This window comes from Gallus gallus, chromosome 6 (genome assembly GCF_016699485.2).
Source record: "Gallus gallus isolate bGalGal1 chromosome 6, bGalGal1.mat.broiler.GRCg7b, whole genome shotgun sequence".
Taxonomy (NCBI): domain Eukaryota; kingdom Metazoa; phylum Chordata; class Aves; order Galliformes; family Phasianidae; genus Gallus; species Gallus gallus.
The window spans coordinates 16,757,713-16,776,308 of record NC_052537.1 but is presented as its reverse complement, the minus strand read 5'-3'; the positions used below and the strand labels follow the sequence as shown (position 1 = coordinate 16,776,308).

At 44.6% G+C, this 18,596-nt stretch overlaps 1 protein-coding gene and 1 long non-coding RNA gene across 3 annotated transcripts in view; one reads left to right on the top strand and one right to left on the bottom strand.

Annotated features, from left to right (window-relative positions):
* The window catches only part of SYNPO2L (synaptopodin 2 like), a 34,981-nt gene that overhangs the window by 8,559 nt on the left and 7,826 nt on the right, over positions 1-18,596 (bottom strand). Inside the window, exons 2-3 of one of the 2 annotated variants that reach the window (XM_421618.8) lie at positions 13,267-13,418; positions 10,403-11,064 (exon numbers count right to left, since the gene is read on the bottom strand). In XM_421618.8, coding sequence (XP_421618.4) covers positions 10,403-11,064; positions 13,267-13,418 — 814 coding nt within the window. Of the gene's footprint in view, positions 1-292; positions 951-10,402; positions 11,065-13,266; positions 13,419-18,596 lie in introns of those variants that run through there. The other variant, XM_004942082.4, reaches the window with a different exon arrangement.
* The window catches only part of LOC112532650, a 60,030-nt gene that overhangs the window by 35,064 nt on the left and 6,370 nt on the right, over positions 1-18,596 (top strand). The gene's annotated exons all lie outside the window — the stretch shown is intronic.

The following is an 18,596-nucleotide window of genomic DNA, read 5'->3' as shown; positions in this document are numbered from 1 at the left end:
GAAACGAGAGGAGAGGAGAGGAGAGGAGAGGAGAGGAGAGGAGAGGAGAGGAGAGGAGAGGAGAGGAGAGGAGAGGAGAGGAGAGGAGAGGAGAGGAGAGGAGAGGAGAGGAGAGGACAGGAGAGGAGAGGAGAGGAGAGGAGAGGAGAGGAGAGGAGAGGAGAGGAGAGGAGAGGAGAGGAGAGGAGAGGAGAGGAGAGAGAAGTGGAAGAGAAAAGGAGAAGAAAAGGAGAGGAGAGGAAAAGACAAAATGAAAAAGAAAGAGAAAAGAAAAATGAGGAGACACCTGTACCTGCATAAGGCTGATCCAAGCTTGAGAAGGCAGAGTCCAGACCTGGAGAGCTGGGCATGTCACAAAGCCCGTTTAATTCACAGCTCCCCATAAACAGAGAGAGGCAATCAGAGAGAAGCAAAGCAGCTTCCTGCTGGACCAGAACCAAAAACTCTGAGGTGTCCAAGCCCTTTGCTATCAGTTCCACAAGCCTTTTAAAGCCTCTCTTTTGTCTCGTAGGCATTGCTGCCAAAAGCCATGAGGTCACTTTGTCTATTTTTGTCTTCTTAGTTTCATCACTGAGCAGTGTGATGGACATTGTCACCTGGCACTTAAGCATTCTCCTTTTTTCCTTCTCCCTCCAATCCCTGGGAAAATGACCTGTTCTTTTTTGTCTTAAAACAAGAAAACATTCTCCCTGTTCTCACTGCTTCTGTGGTACAAGCTTCAGGCTAGAAACTGTTTCTAACTGGTACCTCCACAAACCCTTCAAACAGATGAGGTTAACACATGTCCAATGCAGCAAAGTAGAGAAATCCACCCAGGAGGAAAGAAACTTTCCTTCTCTGAAGCCCACAGAGAACTCCCAGCTTAAGGCAAATATAAGGAACAAAAAAAAAAGATGAGGAAAGGCTTTCTTTTCCTTTGTATACCAATTTCCTTCCACATCTCAGGAGTATCAGCTCATTATACTGATTTCTGTCTTATGCCAGGACTAAGAGACATTTGACAGAGGAGCATTAGGATCCTAAGAGCCTCTAGTGAAGTGTTCGATTGCATTAAAATGGCAAAGGCTGTTACCTACACGGAAGAGTGTGGCTATGCTCAGGGAGGGTGATGAAAGGTTTGGAGACCAAGTGTTTTGGCAGCGCCATTCAGAGCTCCAGCACCAGAGACTGAGAGGGAATGAAAGATAAGGTGATGACAGTAAGAACTGGGGTGGACAAAGAAGAAAGGAACAGAGTGCTGGGAATCTACAAATCTCTGAGGACATCATCTCTGGTGTTAGTGAGTCTAGAAAAAGGAAGGTCTGACCATAGAATCATTGAATCATAGACTTAATAAAGTTGGAAAAGACCTCTAAGACCATCTTGTCCAAACACCTACCTACTGCCAACATTGTCCACTAAGCCCTGTCCCTCAAATGCCGCACGATGCCTCCTAAAATCCATTTGCCATTGCTGAATGCCAGGGAAGACGATTTCCTCTGGCAGTGTTATTGTAACAGAGACGTGCCATGGCGCAAACAAAGGCTTTTACAGCAAAAGCAGTGAAAGTGAATCAGTTCTTTCTTCTCTGATTAGTATTTACATATACAGGGACACAGTCTCTTTGAGAAAACCTTGTTGAACTGATATATACAGTATGCAATTGGAAATCAAAATATAGCTCTGTAGTGCTGAAAAAAAAATATTAAGAACATTCAAATGGAATAGATAAGACAGTAAACAGAAAGATTATGAAACTCTCCTGAATTATGCTGATATGATGGAAAATTTCTATAGAAAATATTTTGTTAACTTTAAAGCTCTCAAATTTTGTCCAAAGTTCTGCTGAAATAATCCACAAAAAATAATCTATTAGCCAAAGCCTACAAAGACTTTTCTGTGCCCTAATTTCACTAAAGCTCGCTGAAGAGGAATGAGTTAAGTTACTAATTACACTAAAGAAGTACAGAAACTATACATTTTCTCAGGGTAAGGACCCATTACAGAAAAGAATCTTAATGCATACTCAAGAAAACTACCGAATGAGCAGACTTATACAATGTCAAATAGTGTTTGTTTTCACTGGGACATAAGGCTGGTAAATTTTATTACTAAAGACCAAATTCTAGAAAAGCCAATACCACAGAAAATAAGGATGCTGCTCATTTCAGAGATTAGAAAAATATTTACGTGTGGTGAAATTCTACTTTGTCTACTACCTTTTCATATGCGATCAACTAGAATTTTATTCTTCCAGCTATTTATGTTAGATAAGGTCATTTTTCCATGGCTAATGTTGCAAGTATCTCAGTAAGTCACTGGAGGATATAGACATTTCATGCTCTTCATATCTGGAGTCCTTTCAAAATAAGATCTGAATAGGTTATATGGGCTTTCCAAGCATATCTCTCTCAAAAGCCAGTCTTTAAAGTTATGCCAATGGTTGAATTGCAAAGAATAAGGGAGAAGGCTATATATACTTTTACTTAAAAGTTGTGGTGTAACTCTGGAGACATAACCTTTATTTCTCATTCTTGTATCTTTGCATACTTTTATCACATAAACTTTGCAAACTATAAGGCATAACTACTGGCTTTGCCTCCAATTTAGCATGCTACAGACATTCAGTCTCATAACATTTAAATCTATCTATCAAGATTTTAAGGTATAGTTTAGTACTTAGCAAACCAGTAGGTTTTTTAGTTGGTGATGGTAAGAGTTCCAAGTGAGACACTGCCCCGCTACAATCCCCTGGTTTTAGAATAAAAGAAATCAAGCTTTTCTGCAGGTGAATTTACAGCCATGGGAAAACAAACAAACAAACAAACAAACAAGCTTAGTCACTTAGTGGATTTTGGACCATTTATAGCCATTCTTTGATTCCCACACTGCTACTGCAGAGCCCTGCTAGGCTGAGAGGGTTCATGCTATACATGGCTGCAATTAGTCTGTGTATTGGTCTTGTGGTATCCTGCTGGAGATCTGAGTAGTTTGTTCTCTCAAAAAAATCTCTCTTAGATGATAGAGAGTTTGTGCTCTTTTTTTTTTTTTTTTTTTTTTTCCTGAGCTGGATGGAAATGTGTCCTCAGTGCAAAAGGCAGCATATGTGGTCAGCATTCCTATGCTGCCATCTCATTCTCAGGCCCTGGATATTCCCTACACAGTCTTCTACAACAAGAGTGCCAGGACAGCACCTGTTGAATGTACTGCCTTTTGCATTTTTAGCCTGATTACCTAAGAAAGGTTTATGCGGTCATGCTTTATGTCTTTTGATCTATCTGATTCACCCTAGTAGCTTTTGAGCCCATTTGTTAATTTTAGTCCAAACTCACAAAGATACAAAGCTCCTTTGTGTTCACATGAAAAGAGATGGCAGGACAGAGATAGACCCCACCATAGGAAGCAGAAAGCCTGAGTGTGATCTTAACTGGGCACCAAAAAATGAAAAACACACAAAGGATTAGGAGTTCCCATATTAGAACCATCAGGCAGATTCATATCTACTACAGAATGAGATATCAAATGTGAGACACAAATTAAACGGACACCAGGATCTGTTAATTCTGCTGCTCACAAACTGTTTGATGTCTGACAGCAGGATAGTACTGATTCATCATCTCTTCATCCTTCAGTGTTTCCAGCATGCACGCTGGAAATACAGAGAAGCATATGTTCACCATCTGTGCACTTAATTAATCCCATGGCACATGTCATACATTCTTATTATCTAATTGATTTTAGTCCCTTTCTGTAACCTGCCAAGCTCCCACCTCATTCTAAAAATCCAGCCTTCCAAAGACGATTATATGTACCTTCCATGCTTTATGACATCTTCTGATTAACACATCACAATCTCTACTCAATCCTCAGGCCATCCATTAAAAACGGTGCTATTGCCATTTGCTATTACTGCCTGATAGGTAAAACACATTCAAGAGAAACCAAAATATTTTAAAAGCTTCACTAGGAAGAGTTTGCTGTTCAAAAGCAGATATGAAGACCTGGGAACAATTCTAATCTCCTCAATCCAGGTAAACCACCTCCCATCCCAATGTTCCCCACACACCTGGGTTTCTGAGGAAAGAAAGAACAGAAGAAAGCTGCAAGGTGTCTGAGCCAGGTCCCAGTTCTGAATAGCAGCAGTTTAGGGGCTGCGGGTTGCCCCACAGCACATGCTGCCTGTTCTGTCTAGGTGCAGCCAGAACACAAGATCCTCTAACAGAAGAGAGGAGGGTTGGGATTTTTAATCATCTGTCTTTTCACCAGTCATATAACATTGAGGTGGAGAGGACAGTTGATTGACATATGTTCATGTTCAAAGCTCCATGGGTGAAAATATAGAGGTAGTCCCGCTGGATTTAGAAGCCAAGTGAAACACTACTACCAAGTTAGCCAATTAGCTAACCTGACATCATGAGCCATTAATAGTTATGTTTTCTGTCCTATTCTTAGCCAATTGTGTAGTCACCTTACAGTAGTCCCATCTCATCCATATTTCTCTAGTTGGAAAAGTCATGTGGAACCATATCAGATATCTTAAAAAAGTCAACACATGCCGTGTCCACCTTATTTCTTTAGCCACAAAGTATGTTGCCTCACTGAACAGGTCACTGACTGGATTCTTTTTTTCTCGTTTCATTACTGATCATTTTGTTTTCCATGAAATGTGTTCAAAATAGTTACTTCATTCAGCTAACTGAAGCTAAACATTTTTTAGTCATCACCAAAACCCGTATCTATAAGAAGTGTAACGTTCTTGGTCTTTTTCCCCGAGTCTCTATCCATTATTCTGAAGTACTAACCAAGAGCTGAGGGCCATTCTGATACAATTTTCAGTAATTCCTTACATTTTACTTCTAGAGAGAATAAGATTCAGACTTGTCCTTTTCAGTGTACTCAGTGTATCAAGGTATGCTGAATCTTCTCCCCCTTCTTCCTGCTTCCCTTTCTGCTATACTAAGGGCCAGTTGCTTGATTAACATAAGCGGTAGATACGCTTATGACAGTAAAGCTTTACAGATTTCACAACAAACTGTCTCTCTTCCTGTGATGGATTTAAGGAAAACTGAAGAATGATATTTGTCAGATTGATGTTTTACTCCTCCCTACCATTAATTTTCTCTCATTGAGCAATGACCCCGTTACTTAATTGCCCTTTGTCAAAGTCCTTTTATGACTCACCCTTTTATGCCTTTCTCTCCCACATCACTATCATTTTTTCTCATTTCATTGTTGCCACTGAGTAGTTTTGCCTACTTGTCCCCATCTTTTCAGCAAGTCTCATGTAACTTTGGGTCTGATGGAAACAACATTGGACAAGAAGAGGGATTCTTGTTGCCTTTTTACATTATAATTTCATACAATTCAACTCTGAAAATCCTGGAACCTAGCAATTATTGGGCAATTTCTGTCTGCCCAAGCAGCTATTACATCAACCATGAAAATAACACCTCTGTGCTTGTGGTGGAAGAATATAAGCCGAAGGTATAAGCTCAAATGCCATACTCAAACCTAAAACCAGATGAAAAGTGTTCCAGATGCACAGCATTTCTCTCACTGTTGTCTTTGTTAATAAATGCATTCAAAGGCAAAAAAAAGAAAAAAGAAAAAAAAAAAAGAATGTTAATACTAAGTGAGAGATTCATAAGCAAAGGCATATGACTGGATTGCATATACCAGTGTATGTAAATTGATTTCCCCAGTGAAGGCAATTTCCAGGTCAATGCATGATGAAGGGAGATCAGGCTCTTCATCAGTGATTCACCCGTGGAGGTTGTTGTCCTTGTTTCCCTAGTGGTTGGCTGCTCACTGAGTAGCAAGGGCCAAGGGTTATTCAACATTGCTTCATACTGCAAGGAGCAAACTTCCTGTAAGATCAATAGTTCAGGTGATTAATTTTAAGCTCCTGGGCCAAGCAAAATGTTTTTCTGCTTTACTTCTAAGCAGACAGGATCGAGACCTAAACTTTTGGGTCTTCTACATTGCAGTGAATTGCAAAATGATTAAGCTAGCCTACCAACCATGTAACTGCAGTTACCAGTCACAGCTGTTGAAGGTGAAAGCCAAGTAGAAAACGTGGTGCAGTAAGTTCAAACTGCCATTCAGATATTTTATCTTCTTCACAACTCCTGTGACCTGTATGCATTGTAACAGGCTGATAACTGGCTTGTCGCTCCCTGCAGAGAAATGTGACTATGCTGTCAGCAGAGGTAATCTGTAAGAGCCTCCAATGAACAGGCAACTTATAAATAAGCGTCCCATCTCATCAAGTGATGCTGCTGTACATCTGCTTCAAACAAGAAGGATTTCCTTTTCTGATATACAATGTAGCAACTTTGATGAATCTGCTCCCGCACTCAGGCCCATATAAAGCAGAAGAGGAAGTATCCCCACCCATTCTTCCCTCCCTTCCCCTGCCGTATATGGAAAGGCTCTTGAGTCCTAGCAATTAAAAATAGTCCAGTGTATAAGTTTAAATTGAGATATTTTGAAGCACTTCTTGCACTGACACAAATTCCTATGTGATAGCAAGTTAGGACCAGACTGCTGTCCCGGTATGCTTGTCTTCTGACAGCAACTGGTATCTGCTGTTATGAGAAAGCCTGAGCGCATTGCACCTGGGAGACAACTGAAGATTGAGGGTGAGCATACAGTGCACCTTGAAGAGGAGAGGCAGCTCTGGCTACAGAAGGATCCCAAGCCTTGTTATATCTTCCTTTCTTTTTGCATTATCCAGACAGCATAGAAATCATATCAGGTGGAATCGGACTGGCCCTTTACAACGAGGATAAATGGAGATCCTAAAGATACCCAGTTTCTCCAAGGATTAATTTATTTAAAATGAGCAAATTTTTTCTTTAGTGAAAAAGAAACAGATTTCCACTTTTGTTTATCCAGACTAAGCAACATACTGGTTATTCACAAGTATGAATGCCTTCCTGTAGTTCATTTGAAGTACAGCAAAGAGTCTCCGTTTGCTGGTTGTTGTCTTGCCCTCCTGAGCAAAGCATGAGGGTGCACAGTAGCCACTGGGTAGCAATGAAAACTGAAATCTTATTATTTGCAGGGCAAGTTCCCCACACTTTGAGGGTATGCGGCTCCTCACTCTACCCCACCAGTCTCCATCAGCGATACTCTGAGTGAATTTTGAGCAGGCATGTCTGAGCTGCGTGTCCTGTGGGGAGCTGGGATGATATAGGTGCCTATGCCAGACTTTGGGGAAAAAACTGGGTCAGTCACAATATGCAAATTATGATAGGGCAAGATCTTCGGAAAGAGACATGTCCAAATCTATTGCCTGAAGAGACTCTAAGCCTTTACACCTTTGCTGGGAAAGGAGAACTATAACACAGCCGCTGACTATACATGGAGTATCCTAAGGTGGCACCACTAGCTGCTGCCCCCCCCCCACCTCTGTGCTTCTTTTGTTCCATTGCATCTTCTGCCAAATCCTCAGGCTGTCTGTAATTGCCACTACACTGTGTTCTGCTCCTGGGGTCAAACTGTTGGCTATGGTGAGTAAGGGAGCTACAGTTGTTTTGTGTTACTGCTGTTCAAAGCAGGCATCAGACAGCAGTGTCACCTCTGGCAATTGCCAGATGATTTACAACAACTTAGCAGGGAAATAAACTGTGGTTGTCAAAAGTTGGTGAATTTGAAGGGAAAAAAAAAAAAGTGCGTACTAAAGAAATGTGAAAATTAACAGAAAATGAATCAGTAACAACCAGAGAAGACTGATAATCTTTTATGATGAAGGTAGGAAAGAGAATGAGGGGAATATGGGAAGCATTTTGCAGTTTCACTAATGTTCTTGAGTATGCAGTCAGTCCAGATCAGAAATCTGCAGTTCTGTTTGCCTGAGGTACAGGGAGAGATGAGAAAGGGAGAATGTAGCTTAAAAATGACAGTGAAAAGTGAAAAAGAATGAATACAAATGGAAAGAGAAAAAAAAAAAAAACAATTTGGAGAAAACATCACAGCAAGCATGAGAAAGCTGTAGGAGTACATTCTAGAAAAAAAAGGTGAGGAACCAGTTGGTTGACAGTTCCAAACAAAAAAAAAAAAAAAAAAAAAAAGGAGTTATTCTTATTCTTACAAAGTAGTGGTGGAAGCCATAACAAAGTGAAGGTCACAGAATCATAGAATCATAGAATGGCCTGGGTTGAAAAGGACCATACAGATCATATAGTTTCAACTCCCCTGCCACAGGCGGGGTCGCCAACCACTAGACCAGGCTGCCCAGAGCCACATCCAGCCTGGACAGTCAGACCAAGGCAAGGAGGGTGTGCAGAGCAGGCGCACTGGGATTATGTTTAAGCAGTGGAGGTAGTGCTCCAAAAGGCAAACATCTGATTAGGTAGCCAGAATGGTCTTTAAACATCTTCCGTCTCTATATCAAGTACTAGGCTCATTTGATTGATGATCTAAGTTAGCTACTCTTCATAACTCTGTTTTTAAAAGGTTCTTTAGCTTCTAAACCATGAGCCTGTTTTTGTGTTCTGCTTTAGCAAAACCCAGAAGTCCCCCTGTCCCAGAGTAGGCTACTGTGCTTTGGATACTGCTAAGGGAGGGCAGAGAAACAGAGCTCTAAGCTCCTCTGGCTCCGGCTTCATGGGAACCTGGAGCAAGTGTAGGAGCTAATCCATGTCCAAACATCCTTGCAAGGCTGCCTCTTTCTTGCAACAGCTGTAGCACCTCCAACTGATATACCATCTCTACAAGCAGTCCCTTTGCAGGAATCATTGCCTCTCTGCAGTCCCACACCCTCCTGTGTTTCTTCCAGAGGTAGGTGCTCCTTAGCCCTGCTCACCACATATTGAATACTTTTCATCCCTCTTCATTCCTTGCTTCTTTCTTTCCTAGACTTACTGGCTGTTGATTTTTTCAATGGCTACTGTATTCCAGCATAATTGGAACATAGAATCTTACCTTCACATTTACTACCAAGATTCCTAACTCAAGAAAAGGCCAAGCTGGCCTTGTGAACTGCCATCCATAGCAGAACAACTCTTACATAAGGACACTCATAGCCAAAGATAATCCAGAAGGGGGACTAGGCGTGAAGGGGGTAATAGGAGAATAAAATACCATCTCAGTCTCTAATATTTCTAGGAACCCTATCTCTCGCTGGCAATGCAGTTGCATCACCTTCTGCCATGGAGTATTATTTTGCCATCAGAAATGTTCTGCATTGAATACCTGGCTTTCCTGGGAGCCTTCTGTGCTTACACTATCCATGGAAATAAGCCTTGATGTAAAGCATTTGCTCATCCACCGCTAGGACTATCAGATGGCAGGGAGCAGCTGAACATGCCTTTCTCACCATTCACCTCATGCTTGTACATTATTCAAATGGGGAAAAAATAGCTTCGTCGTCAGAGAGGCTGAAACTGCTGCTTTCTTTGCTCTTCTAGGGAAAGTGAATGTTATAGACTAGGAAGAGCTACTACAAGGCACCAAGTCAGTTGTACTACCAAGCAGGGCTTGACATAAGGCACTCAGCTGAGTCTGTCCTCAACACAGAGCAGAGCAGAAAGCCAGTGCCCTGCCTGAGAGATGCAGCCTAGATTTGACAGTTGTCTCTAAAGGACCAAGAAAAAGAGGGAAGAATGGCATAACAATGGCTTTGAAACATGATCTGGTCTGGGGAAAAGATGTCTAGTGTTTGAAGCAGAGAACCAGAAGTTAGAATCCGTGTGTTTTATCTCTGATTCAGTCTAATAACTTTTCTATGTCTCAGCTTCCCAGTCTGTCCCACAATTAAGTCAGTTTTTTGAAACCTGCTTAACTTCTAGGCTCAGAGAAGTATAAGTTAATCATTTGAATAAGTGAGATTCTTGTATTAAAAAAAAAAAAAGTTATTGCCTTGTATTTAATATTATTGGATAGATTGCCACTATGAAGTCAAATAACATCTTACTCTGCCATCATGTTTGAGTTTGAAATACCATACATAGCAGAAACCAGGAAAGATATTCACAACTGAGGTCACTTTCAGGTCCATCACCCAAGTACTACGCTAAATTTTTCAGTGTTTTATACCTCCTGGAAAGGTCTCAAGAAATACCTGCCCTACAAGGAACTGTCAGATTAACTGATTTAACCAGCTCCCACCTATATTTGCTGCCAGTACCTGAAGTAGATTGATTCTACCCTAGCTGCTGCATAGCTGACTGTGTCGCTGAAGCTCCTAGAAGTGACTCCTAGACGCTAGGCCCTTTCTCTCATCTAGTGCTTGGGACATCCTGAGTGATCCAGACCCCAGTGGCAATGGAAGCTCCTGTCTCTGCAGGGCCAACTTGGCTCTTGCTCCTTCACAAGCTAGAGGAGCTAACCCACTTGACATTTGCAGGAATTAGGCTTTTGGAAGGAGATCAAGCATAGGAAGAGGGCAAGGATGAGTGGCAGGGTGCAGAGGACTTACTAGCCTGCTTGGCTTTCTCCATGTATGTGGTGGTTAGATCTTCATCAACTGGGTGCTCCACTGGGCCCACCATGGGGATGAGATGGCGCTCCGCTCGGATAGCCTTGGTGGCATGGGGCAGGAGCATCGTCTCTGGAGAAGGCTCACGACCCTCTGTTGAGGATGACCGCAACTGTCCCTCACTCTCTGAGAAAGGGGTGTCTGCACAGCTGCCGGGTGGACAGGCAATCTCTCTCTTGGCCACCCCACTGCAGCTAGCATCCTTGGCTTCCTCCTGCACAGCAGCCTCTGGCAAGCTCTCATAGCCACTCTGCTCAGACAGGGACACCTCGTCCTGGGGCACATCTGCTTTGCTGTTGGTGCTGTCTGGTGGGGAGCGTGGGGACTTCTTGCGGGCCCGGCGGTGTTTCTCCTGGGCCACATTGTCTGCATCACTGTCAGTCTCACCGTAGTAGGCCTCGCTATCCGGTGGGGAGGTGAGGCTCTCCAGGTGCCTCTGTGGCCTACGGGGCTGTGAGGACTGCGTGGTGGCTGGGGCTCCTGCTGGACCCGAGCTCAGGAGCTGCGCCGTGGGGCTGAGTGGGGATGGTGGGGAGAGCACCCGCTGCCCTGGGGAAGGAGAACGCTGAAGCCGCGGGCCGGTCTGGTCCCCACCAACTGTCCTGTGGGGAGAAGGAAAAGCGGTGAGTGAGGTCTGTTTGGTGAGGAGAGATGGAAGGAAACTGCATGTGAGGAGAGAGCCTGCTGGACAGGGAAGGATGGAGGCTGAGCTGGTGTTTCAGGTGTCTTGTGTGGGACAGGTATCTACAGGGCAGACACTAAGGGCAGACTCATCTCTGACATCAGCTGTTTGCTCTCATCCTGAGTTTCTGCTTCATGACCTCTTTGAAAACCAAGTCTTAAACACTCAAAATCAGTTTGATTCTGGCCCACAAAGCTGGGGTGGGGAACTTCTTTCACTTGCCAGAGTCAACAGGATTAATTAGAATTATAAAGGCGCCCCAAGTATCTGCCCTTTGAGCATGCTTAGTAGGAAGATAGGCAGACAATATTGCCTCTGTAAAGCTGTGGAGTTCATGATACCAACTCTTTGTTATCCAGCCTCTGAACTGTGAAAAATTTATATTCATGTCAAATGTAAACCTTGGCAGAAGCTAACTGTGGGGCAATTCTCCTGACAGTTTATTTATTTTAATAATATGTATATTACTAACTCCTAGTGGGGAGAAAATGCTCCCCAGGCAAAACAGAGATGTTCTTTCTCTTCTTTAAATACATAAACAGATAACTGAAAAGCATTGCCACTTAGAAGCTATTTTCTGTTGTTCTGCACTATCCATTCAGGTCTCAGTCTTCCTCTTGTCTCTCTACAAACATCTCCCAGCAGAAATATACATATGACATGTATGACCTTGTCTTCCAGCTACCTGCCCTCTCTGAAAGGAGCTGATTGGTGTTGTCCCTGGGAATATAGATATGAAGTGTTAATAAAGATGTGATGAGAAAGCAATATTTGATGAGTTCTCCGGTACTCCAAAATGAGGCCAACTTTATTCAGTGCTTACGTTATTCTCAAGCCATCCAATGCTGGCTCCCAGAGGGCTGATCCATGCACCCTGCAAGAAGCCCATCACTTTGCTAATTCAAAGTGTGCTGATTTTGGCCCAAAGAATTTGCCTAGGCACCTGTTGGCTGCAGATGGGCTCCAAAGGGGTGAGATAAGGACTTGGCTAGGGACCAGGTGCTATTCTGGCCACCTTGTTCAGGACTCACTCATCGCAATTCATCACAGTTGGCTGACAGAGTAAGCATATCAGAAGGCACCGGCACCTTCCCTGTAGCCAAGAGAAGTAGCCTACATGTTCCTGCTTCCCTGTAGCCAAGAGAAGTAGCCTACATGTTCCTGCTTTCCTTCCTTCTCTGAGCACTGCTCTCCTTGGCCCCCAGCGTACAGATGCCAGCAAGCAGGGTGGCTCTCCCTTCCCTTTTCTCACAGTGCTCTCCCTTCTCAGGGCTGCAGAGAATTACATCTTCCAAATCCCTTCAGCAGGGTCTTATTTCTTGAGGGCAGCTTCCATTTTGGGGGTAGTGTGAACTAGTTAGGTCCTCACACAGCTTTGCTGCCTTTGTCTTTACCTGATTGATTTACAGCTTGGCCCTCATCTAACATGCTCTGAAGCACTGAGCTAGCTTTCACACAGGTAGAAACAGCAAAGTTACGGGGATCATTTGTATGCTTAAAATTTGATCCTTGCTTCTAATATTCTGCTGAACTGGAGAGCTCAGCAGAGATACATCTTTCCATAAAGAAGGACTCTCCTACCAACCTCTTTGTAGAAGTCAGTTCATATCCTATCAGTGTCAGTTCATCCTACAGTGGCCTACAGTAGCAAATACTCAGGTAACCTTTGTGTGACTCTGTGGTGGCTCAGTTGTCCAGTATATAGTCAAATCCATTTCTACAGAAGAGTTTTTTACCCAGAATGAACTGGAGACCATTAATTCCTGCGGTAAACTGCCCTATGTCAACTGTTTGGTTGGAGACTATATTGTTCATTCTTAACAGCATATTTCTCACATTGCAAACATTTTCTTCCAACCGGAGAGTCTGTAGCATAAAGGTATGGAGTCTGTTCAGCACCAGTACTAGGTATTCGGAGAGCAGCATAGAGACAGGGCAGAACTTTTGGATGGCCATTTGTCCATGTTAGCCACAGGAATCTCCTCCTAGTACGCTTCACAGTATAGAGAAACCAAAGGCTCCCTGCTTGCCTTCCTCCTGCTGGATGTAGATTGCTGCTGTGCTGGATGAAGCTGCCCTGTTGCCTGTACTGTCACAGCCCTGGCGTTTGGGAACAGCTTACCTTTTCACTCGGATATTGAGCATGCCATTGGAGGAGTCAATAATCTGCATGGCAGAAGCATGGGAGAGGCCAGCACATGACTTTCCATTGATAGATACCAGCACATCATTTTCCCACAGGCCTCCGCGGCATGCTTTGCTTCGCTTTCGGATCTGGAAAAAAACAAAAGAGAGGATAGGGATGAAAGGAAGAATGGTAGCCATTTTGTTCAGTTGCTCATCTCCTGCTGGCACTTCTTTTCCTCTCTCTCTGAAAGAATAAAGTAAGGCCTAAGACAACTGTGCTGCCAGGTTGAAGGACCAGTCCTCATGGAAGACCAGTCGCCTGCGCCCTTCTGTTTCTGTATTCCCTGTACTTGATCCAGCATAGGCTGGACCTGAACACCAACCCAGTCTGAATCCTTCACTGCAAATTTAAAACTGCGGAGTACCTTGCTCTTGACCTCTCATGCCCTGTTTCCTAAGCTGCCTGTGTTTCAGAGAAGGAACAGGAGCTTATTCCATACTCTCCCTATACATGGCTGTGTGTCAGGATTCCCAGCTGTACCCACGACTGTGCTTCTGTGATGTGACCCATGACATGCACACAGAGTCCCTGTGGATGCCGTCCTTGGGGATGCTGACAATGGGAGGGGTTGGGGGCTCACCGGCACTTCCTGCTGTCAAGGATTCCTGCTCGAGTGGCTTTGGCCAACATATTTCTGGACATCCGCATCAGGCCATGTGGTGTCCTGTTACACAAGTGTAAACTCGGAGTAAATCTTTAGCCTTAACAGGAGTTGTGCAGGATATGCATTGCCACATCTGAAAATGGAGTCTGAGGCTCTAGTTCCAGACTAGCACCCAATCTGGCCTCATGTTGCTATCACACACCAAGCATTTACTCCTTCTTCTGTTCCATGGCATACGAGTTGAACTTCTCATTGAAACCCCCAACACAGTCTAGGGTTCCTGCTGGGGCTAGCAAGCAAGCCAAGTGTCCACTGAGCTCAGAAACACAGACCTCTCATGTAGATCAGCAGTGGGACAACCTTCTTATAGGACAGCTTGGCACGCATAATGCACTTACTTTGCACATGCAAGAATAGCCAGACAAAAACACTGCATAAGAGCAAATCAGGACCAAATATACTAGATTTGTAAGTGCTTCTATATATTTTCTTCAGATCTTCGGTTAAGTGAGAAACAAATCTGTGCAGAGTTGTTTGACAGAAGATGCAGTGAAAGAAGTGTGGCAGATTCCTGCAGAGATGTAATAAACTGCAAGGCACCTTCTCCACAACTTACAGCCTTGCAGCTCAAGCACCTGGACTCAGACAAAATCCTCTGGGAGTCTGTGTGGAATTGTACAAGCTTCTCTGGCCACACTCCCATGGAAGGAGATGTGATAGGACTGCTACTCTACTGTCATTCCCTCAAGGGGCAGAAGAGAGCTGAAGCCCTGAGGACATCCCTTGGCAGGGCTGGCTGGTCACAGAGCCCAAGGCCCTGCGCAAGAAGCATGTGACCAGGCTTAGCCCAGCCCACCCATATCAAGAGGCAAGAGCAGTACCCCTTGTAGGTCAGCCTGTCAGCAGGATTGAGAGGTGTTGAGGAAGAAGATAGAAAGAGGGGCCCTATGTTCTGAGTTGTTTGTATGTTCACTGGCACTTTATCCCTCTGTAGCCTCTCCAGCTTGACCCCAAAATAGGAATGCACTCATCCCAGCTGCCACAGCCATCAGCTTCTGTCATCTTAGCCTTTTATCTCTCTCCTTGTTAATATAAACCGGGAATGAGAACATGTGGGTCTGTAATGCTGAAGAACTACATTTCTGCTGCTACAGTACAAATATTGCTTCCTGATACTCCCTCAAAGCGCAGCTGTTAACTAAGAAGAGATAGCAGACGTGTTTTCCAGTGCTGCTTACTGGGACATCAGCTAATGCAGAGGGTTAGTGTTAGAGCTGTAGGAAGGGTGAACAAAGGTATCTCACTGGTATTACTCAAAAGGACAGCTGCTGCTCCATGGCCAAGTGCTTTGTGCTCTGTACTGCATTGGAACACACTTACTGAGTATCTCTCCCAGTTATGGAATGAGGAAGTGGGGGTTAAATGTTGTCAGGAGGTTCTGAGAGCATTCTTTACATCCCATAGTACTCCTCCATGCTCACTGAAGCCAGCTGGCTCTGGGCTGGTGACCACCCAGACAAGAGGCTCATCAGCTTTCTGCCAGCCCTTGGGCACTGCTGGAACCTGCAGGGAAGCACTTGGCATTCTCAGGCAGGCAGGCAGGCAGACAGCCTCCTGCTGCCCCCTCAAGCACCTTTAGCTCAGAGTAGGCTGCTGGGACATGTGCTGCCCTGTGTAGGTTGAGCAATGCCAGCAGTCAACCCATTCATTTTGTGGCAAGCAGAGGTGCCAGCCCAGCAATTCTGGCTTGCTCTGTGGTCAGAACTTACCAGGGCAGCAGAAGTAACTGTGGTTACTTCAGTGCCACTGTGGGAGCTGCAAGCTAGCCCTGTAACTCAGGAGGAGATTTCTGCCTGTCTTCATTCCTCCTTGGGAAAACAGGACCAGTAGCCAGCCCAGGAGGGACCTGCAGAGTCTGAAATAGCATGTAAGCATTCCTGGCTGTCAATCTCCCACAGGTTTATAAATCTTCACTTGGAACTTTACAAATCTGCTTCCCAAGGGCACAGGGAAACAAACTATTCACAGCTTCATAGTAATGACAACTCCCATCCCCACTGCATTTGCTGGAGAGGGGAAAGGCAGAAGAGGAATCTACAGAGTGAGGAGACCAACAGCGTGCCATACAGAAAGGATGGGACCTAATGCACAGCCTTGTCAGCAGGGTGCAGTCTGCTGGAGGCCAGGCAGCCTCTGGACAGAGAGCAGCACCAGCCAGCCAGTGAGTGTATGACTGCCAGCACGGTGCTATGCAGACCTTGAAGAACAGCCTGCACATCTCGCTCTCAGGGAGGGCAGCACCGAGCCCTCGAGGCCCTAGGCCGGGCTGGCAACTTACGCCGCCGGCCAGGCTCGCTGCCTGCCCTGAAGGTCAGGCTGCCCTCACGCTCACTGCTTGCTCCCCATGTCCGGAAGGTGCCCTCTCCTGGGCGCTCGGTGGCCTCAGGGAGCGCCGCTGACAGGAGCTGCTTGCACAGGCTATAGGAAGAAAGATATGCTGCCACCCAGCAGCTCTTCTGAAGGGTATGGGAAAGGAGGGGGAAAGAATCCTTCTGGAAGGACGGGACAAGTGGCATTTCAAAGAGAAATCCCCTCTGCTTTGTGAAGCAGATCCCTGCACGCTTTCTTGTGCAAGCAGTGAGGGACTCTGAGAAGTGGCCTGGGGTAGCTCTGTGGGGCTGCGCTATCTGATCTCTGGCAAGGACTGACCTCTCCCTTTGGAGGGGAAGACCTCACAAATTCTCTTGTAACTACTTAACTGTAATACCTTCTACTCCTTGCCTCTGTAGAAACCTGCCTCTCCACAGTACACCTTGGTTCATGAGGAGAAATGTCCTCCTTAGATTATACTGAAGGAGGACAGATTTGGATCTCGGGAAGAAATTCTTCATTATGAGGATGATGAGGCTCTGAACTAGGTTGCCCAGAGAAGCTATGGATGCTCTATCCCTGGATGTGTTCAAGGACAGGTTGGATGGGGCTTTGAGCAACCTGGTCTAGCAAACATTATCCCTGCCTGTGGCAGTGGGGTTGGAACTATGTAAGTTTAAGGTCTCTTCCAAGCCGAATCATTCCATGATTCTGTGATTTCAGCTGCATTTATGGAACCTCAATATCAGAGCCTTACTGATTTATGCTACTGGAAATATAAATCAGAGTGGAATACTGGAATTATAACTGAATGAAACACATTTGCACAGAAGATTGCCCCTCTCACTGCACTCACACCAGAGAGTTCTGTTGTGATGAAACGGCTCTCACCAGAGCAGTTTAGTTGTCTACAGGGCCTATGTACATGCATGTACATTTCCTCTTTTCCTGTATTACATTGCCCTGTTCCTCGAATTGATCATATTGAATCAGGTGGGAGAGAAAGGACAGAAGCAACTGAGAGCAAAAATGAAAAGAGTGAATGCAACAAATGAGAAATACAGGGAAGAAGAAAAGGTGTTAAGGGAAGATCAGTGCTAGGCTAAGAAGGCTAGAATGAGGATCTGGCTGTAGAAGAATTTTCTTAGTGCAGCCCTGAAGAAACAAAAGGACACACTGGCTATTGGCTGTGTCTCGGGTGAATTCAGCCTAGCTTTTGGGAACAGAATGCAAGGGAGAAGGGGTCAGATGCAACTTGGCAGCATCTGTTCTTCAGTATGGACTATATTTAGGTGGTGGCATGTGGGGAGTGAACACACGCTGTGCTGCTAAGAATAGAGTAATCCTGATAGTAACTTGGTGGCTTCACATCTTGCCTGAGAATAGCCCAGGGAACCTGTCTTGAAACTGCAGCCATCCTCACCACACTTTCTTCATTAAAAAAAAAGGTATTATGCTGTGGGTAGTCAGAAGGTCTGAAGTGCCTTCCAGGAATGAACTGTAATAGGCACTTCCCCCTTGTGTCTCCAAGGCACTTCCCACCTCCTCCCTCATAAGCAGGGCATGATCTGTACAGCAGAAAGACAAATTATATTACTGGTCTTCCATCTAATCTCTAAAATCTTTCCAGCAACAGCCAAGCAAACTCAAGCCAAGTAACAGTTGTATATTGACTACAACTGGACTTTCCCCTTCCCCTCTCTGCTTGTGTCTCACATCACAGGGCTGCCCTCCGTGCAATGCTCCATGGCCATGTGGCAGCATTTACATTTCATTCCCATTTAAGTGAAATGTAGTCCTGTCACAGGGTTCCAGTGGAGATGTAAGAACTGCTCCTCCCAGAACCACCTGCTCAGCTGAACCACAAACACAGCAGCTTCAAGAGAAGAAACAAACACCTCCTTCTCTTCTTCTTTGGGCACATCTTTGTTGACACCAGTTTGGTTACTGGAACAATTTGGTTTGATTAGGCCATGGCCTAATCTTTTACTTGTGCAAGGACAGATACCCCAGTGGTTAAAGCACTAGACTGGCATGCAAGAGACTTGGATGAGTTTTTGTGTGATCTTGGAGAAAACTTTCAGACTGTGAGCTGTAAATGACTGCAATCTGGTAATCAGGGATTACTTCAGTAGTCATTTGCTCTGACTCTTTTCTTTGTCTCAGCTGCTCATCTGAACATAAAGAGCCATTAAGGCAGTTTTTCAATGCCTTGCCTATTAAGGATCTGAATAACATCACATCTTCATGGCAATTCTGTATTTTTATTAGAGAAGAATATTTACTCTAA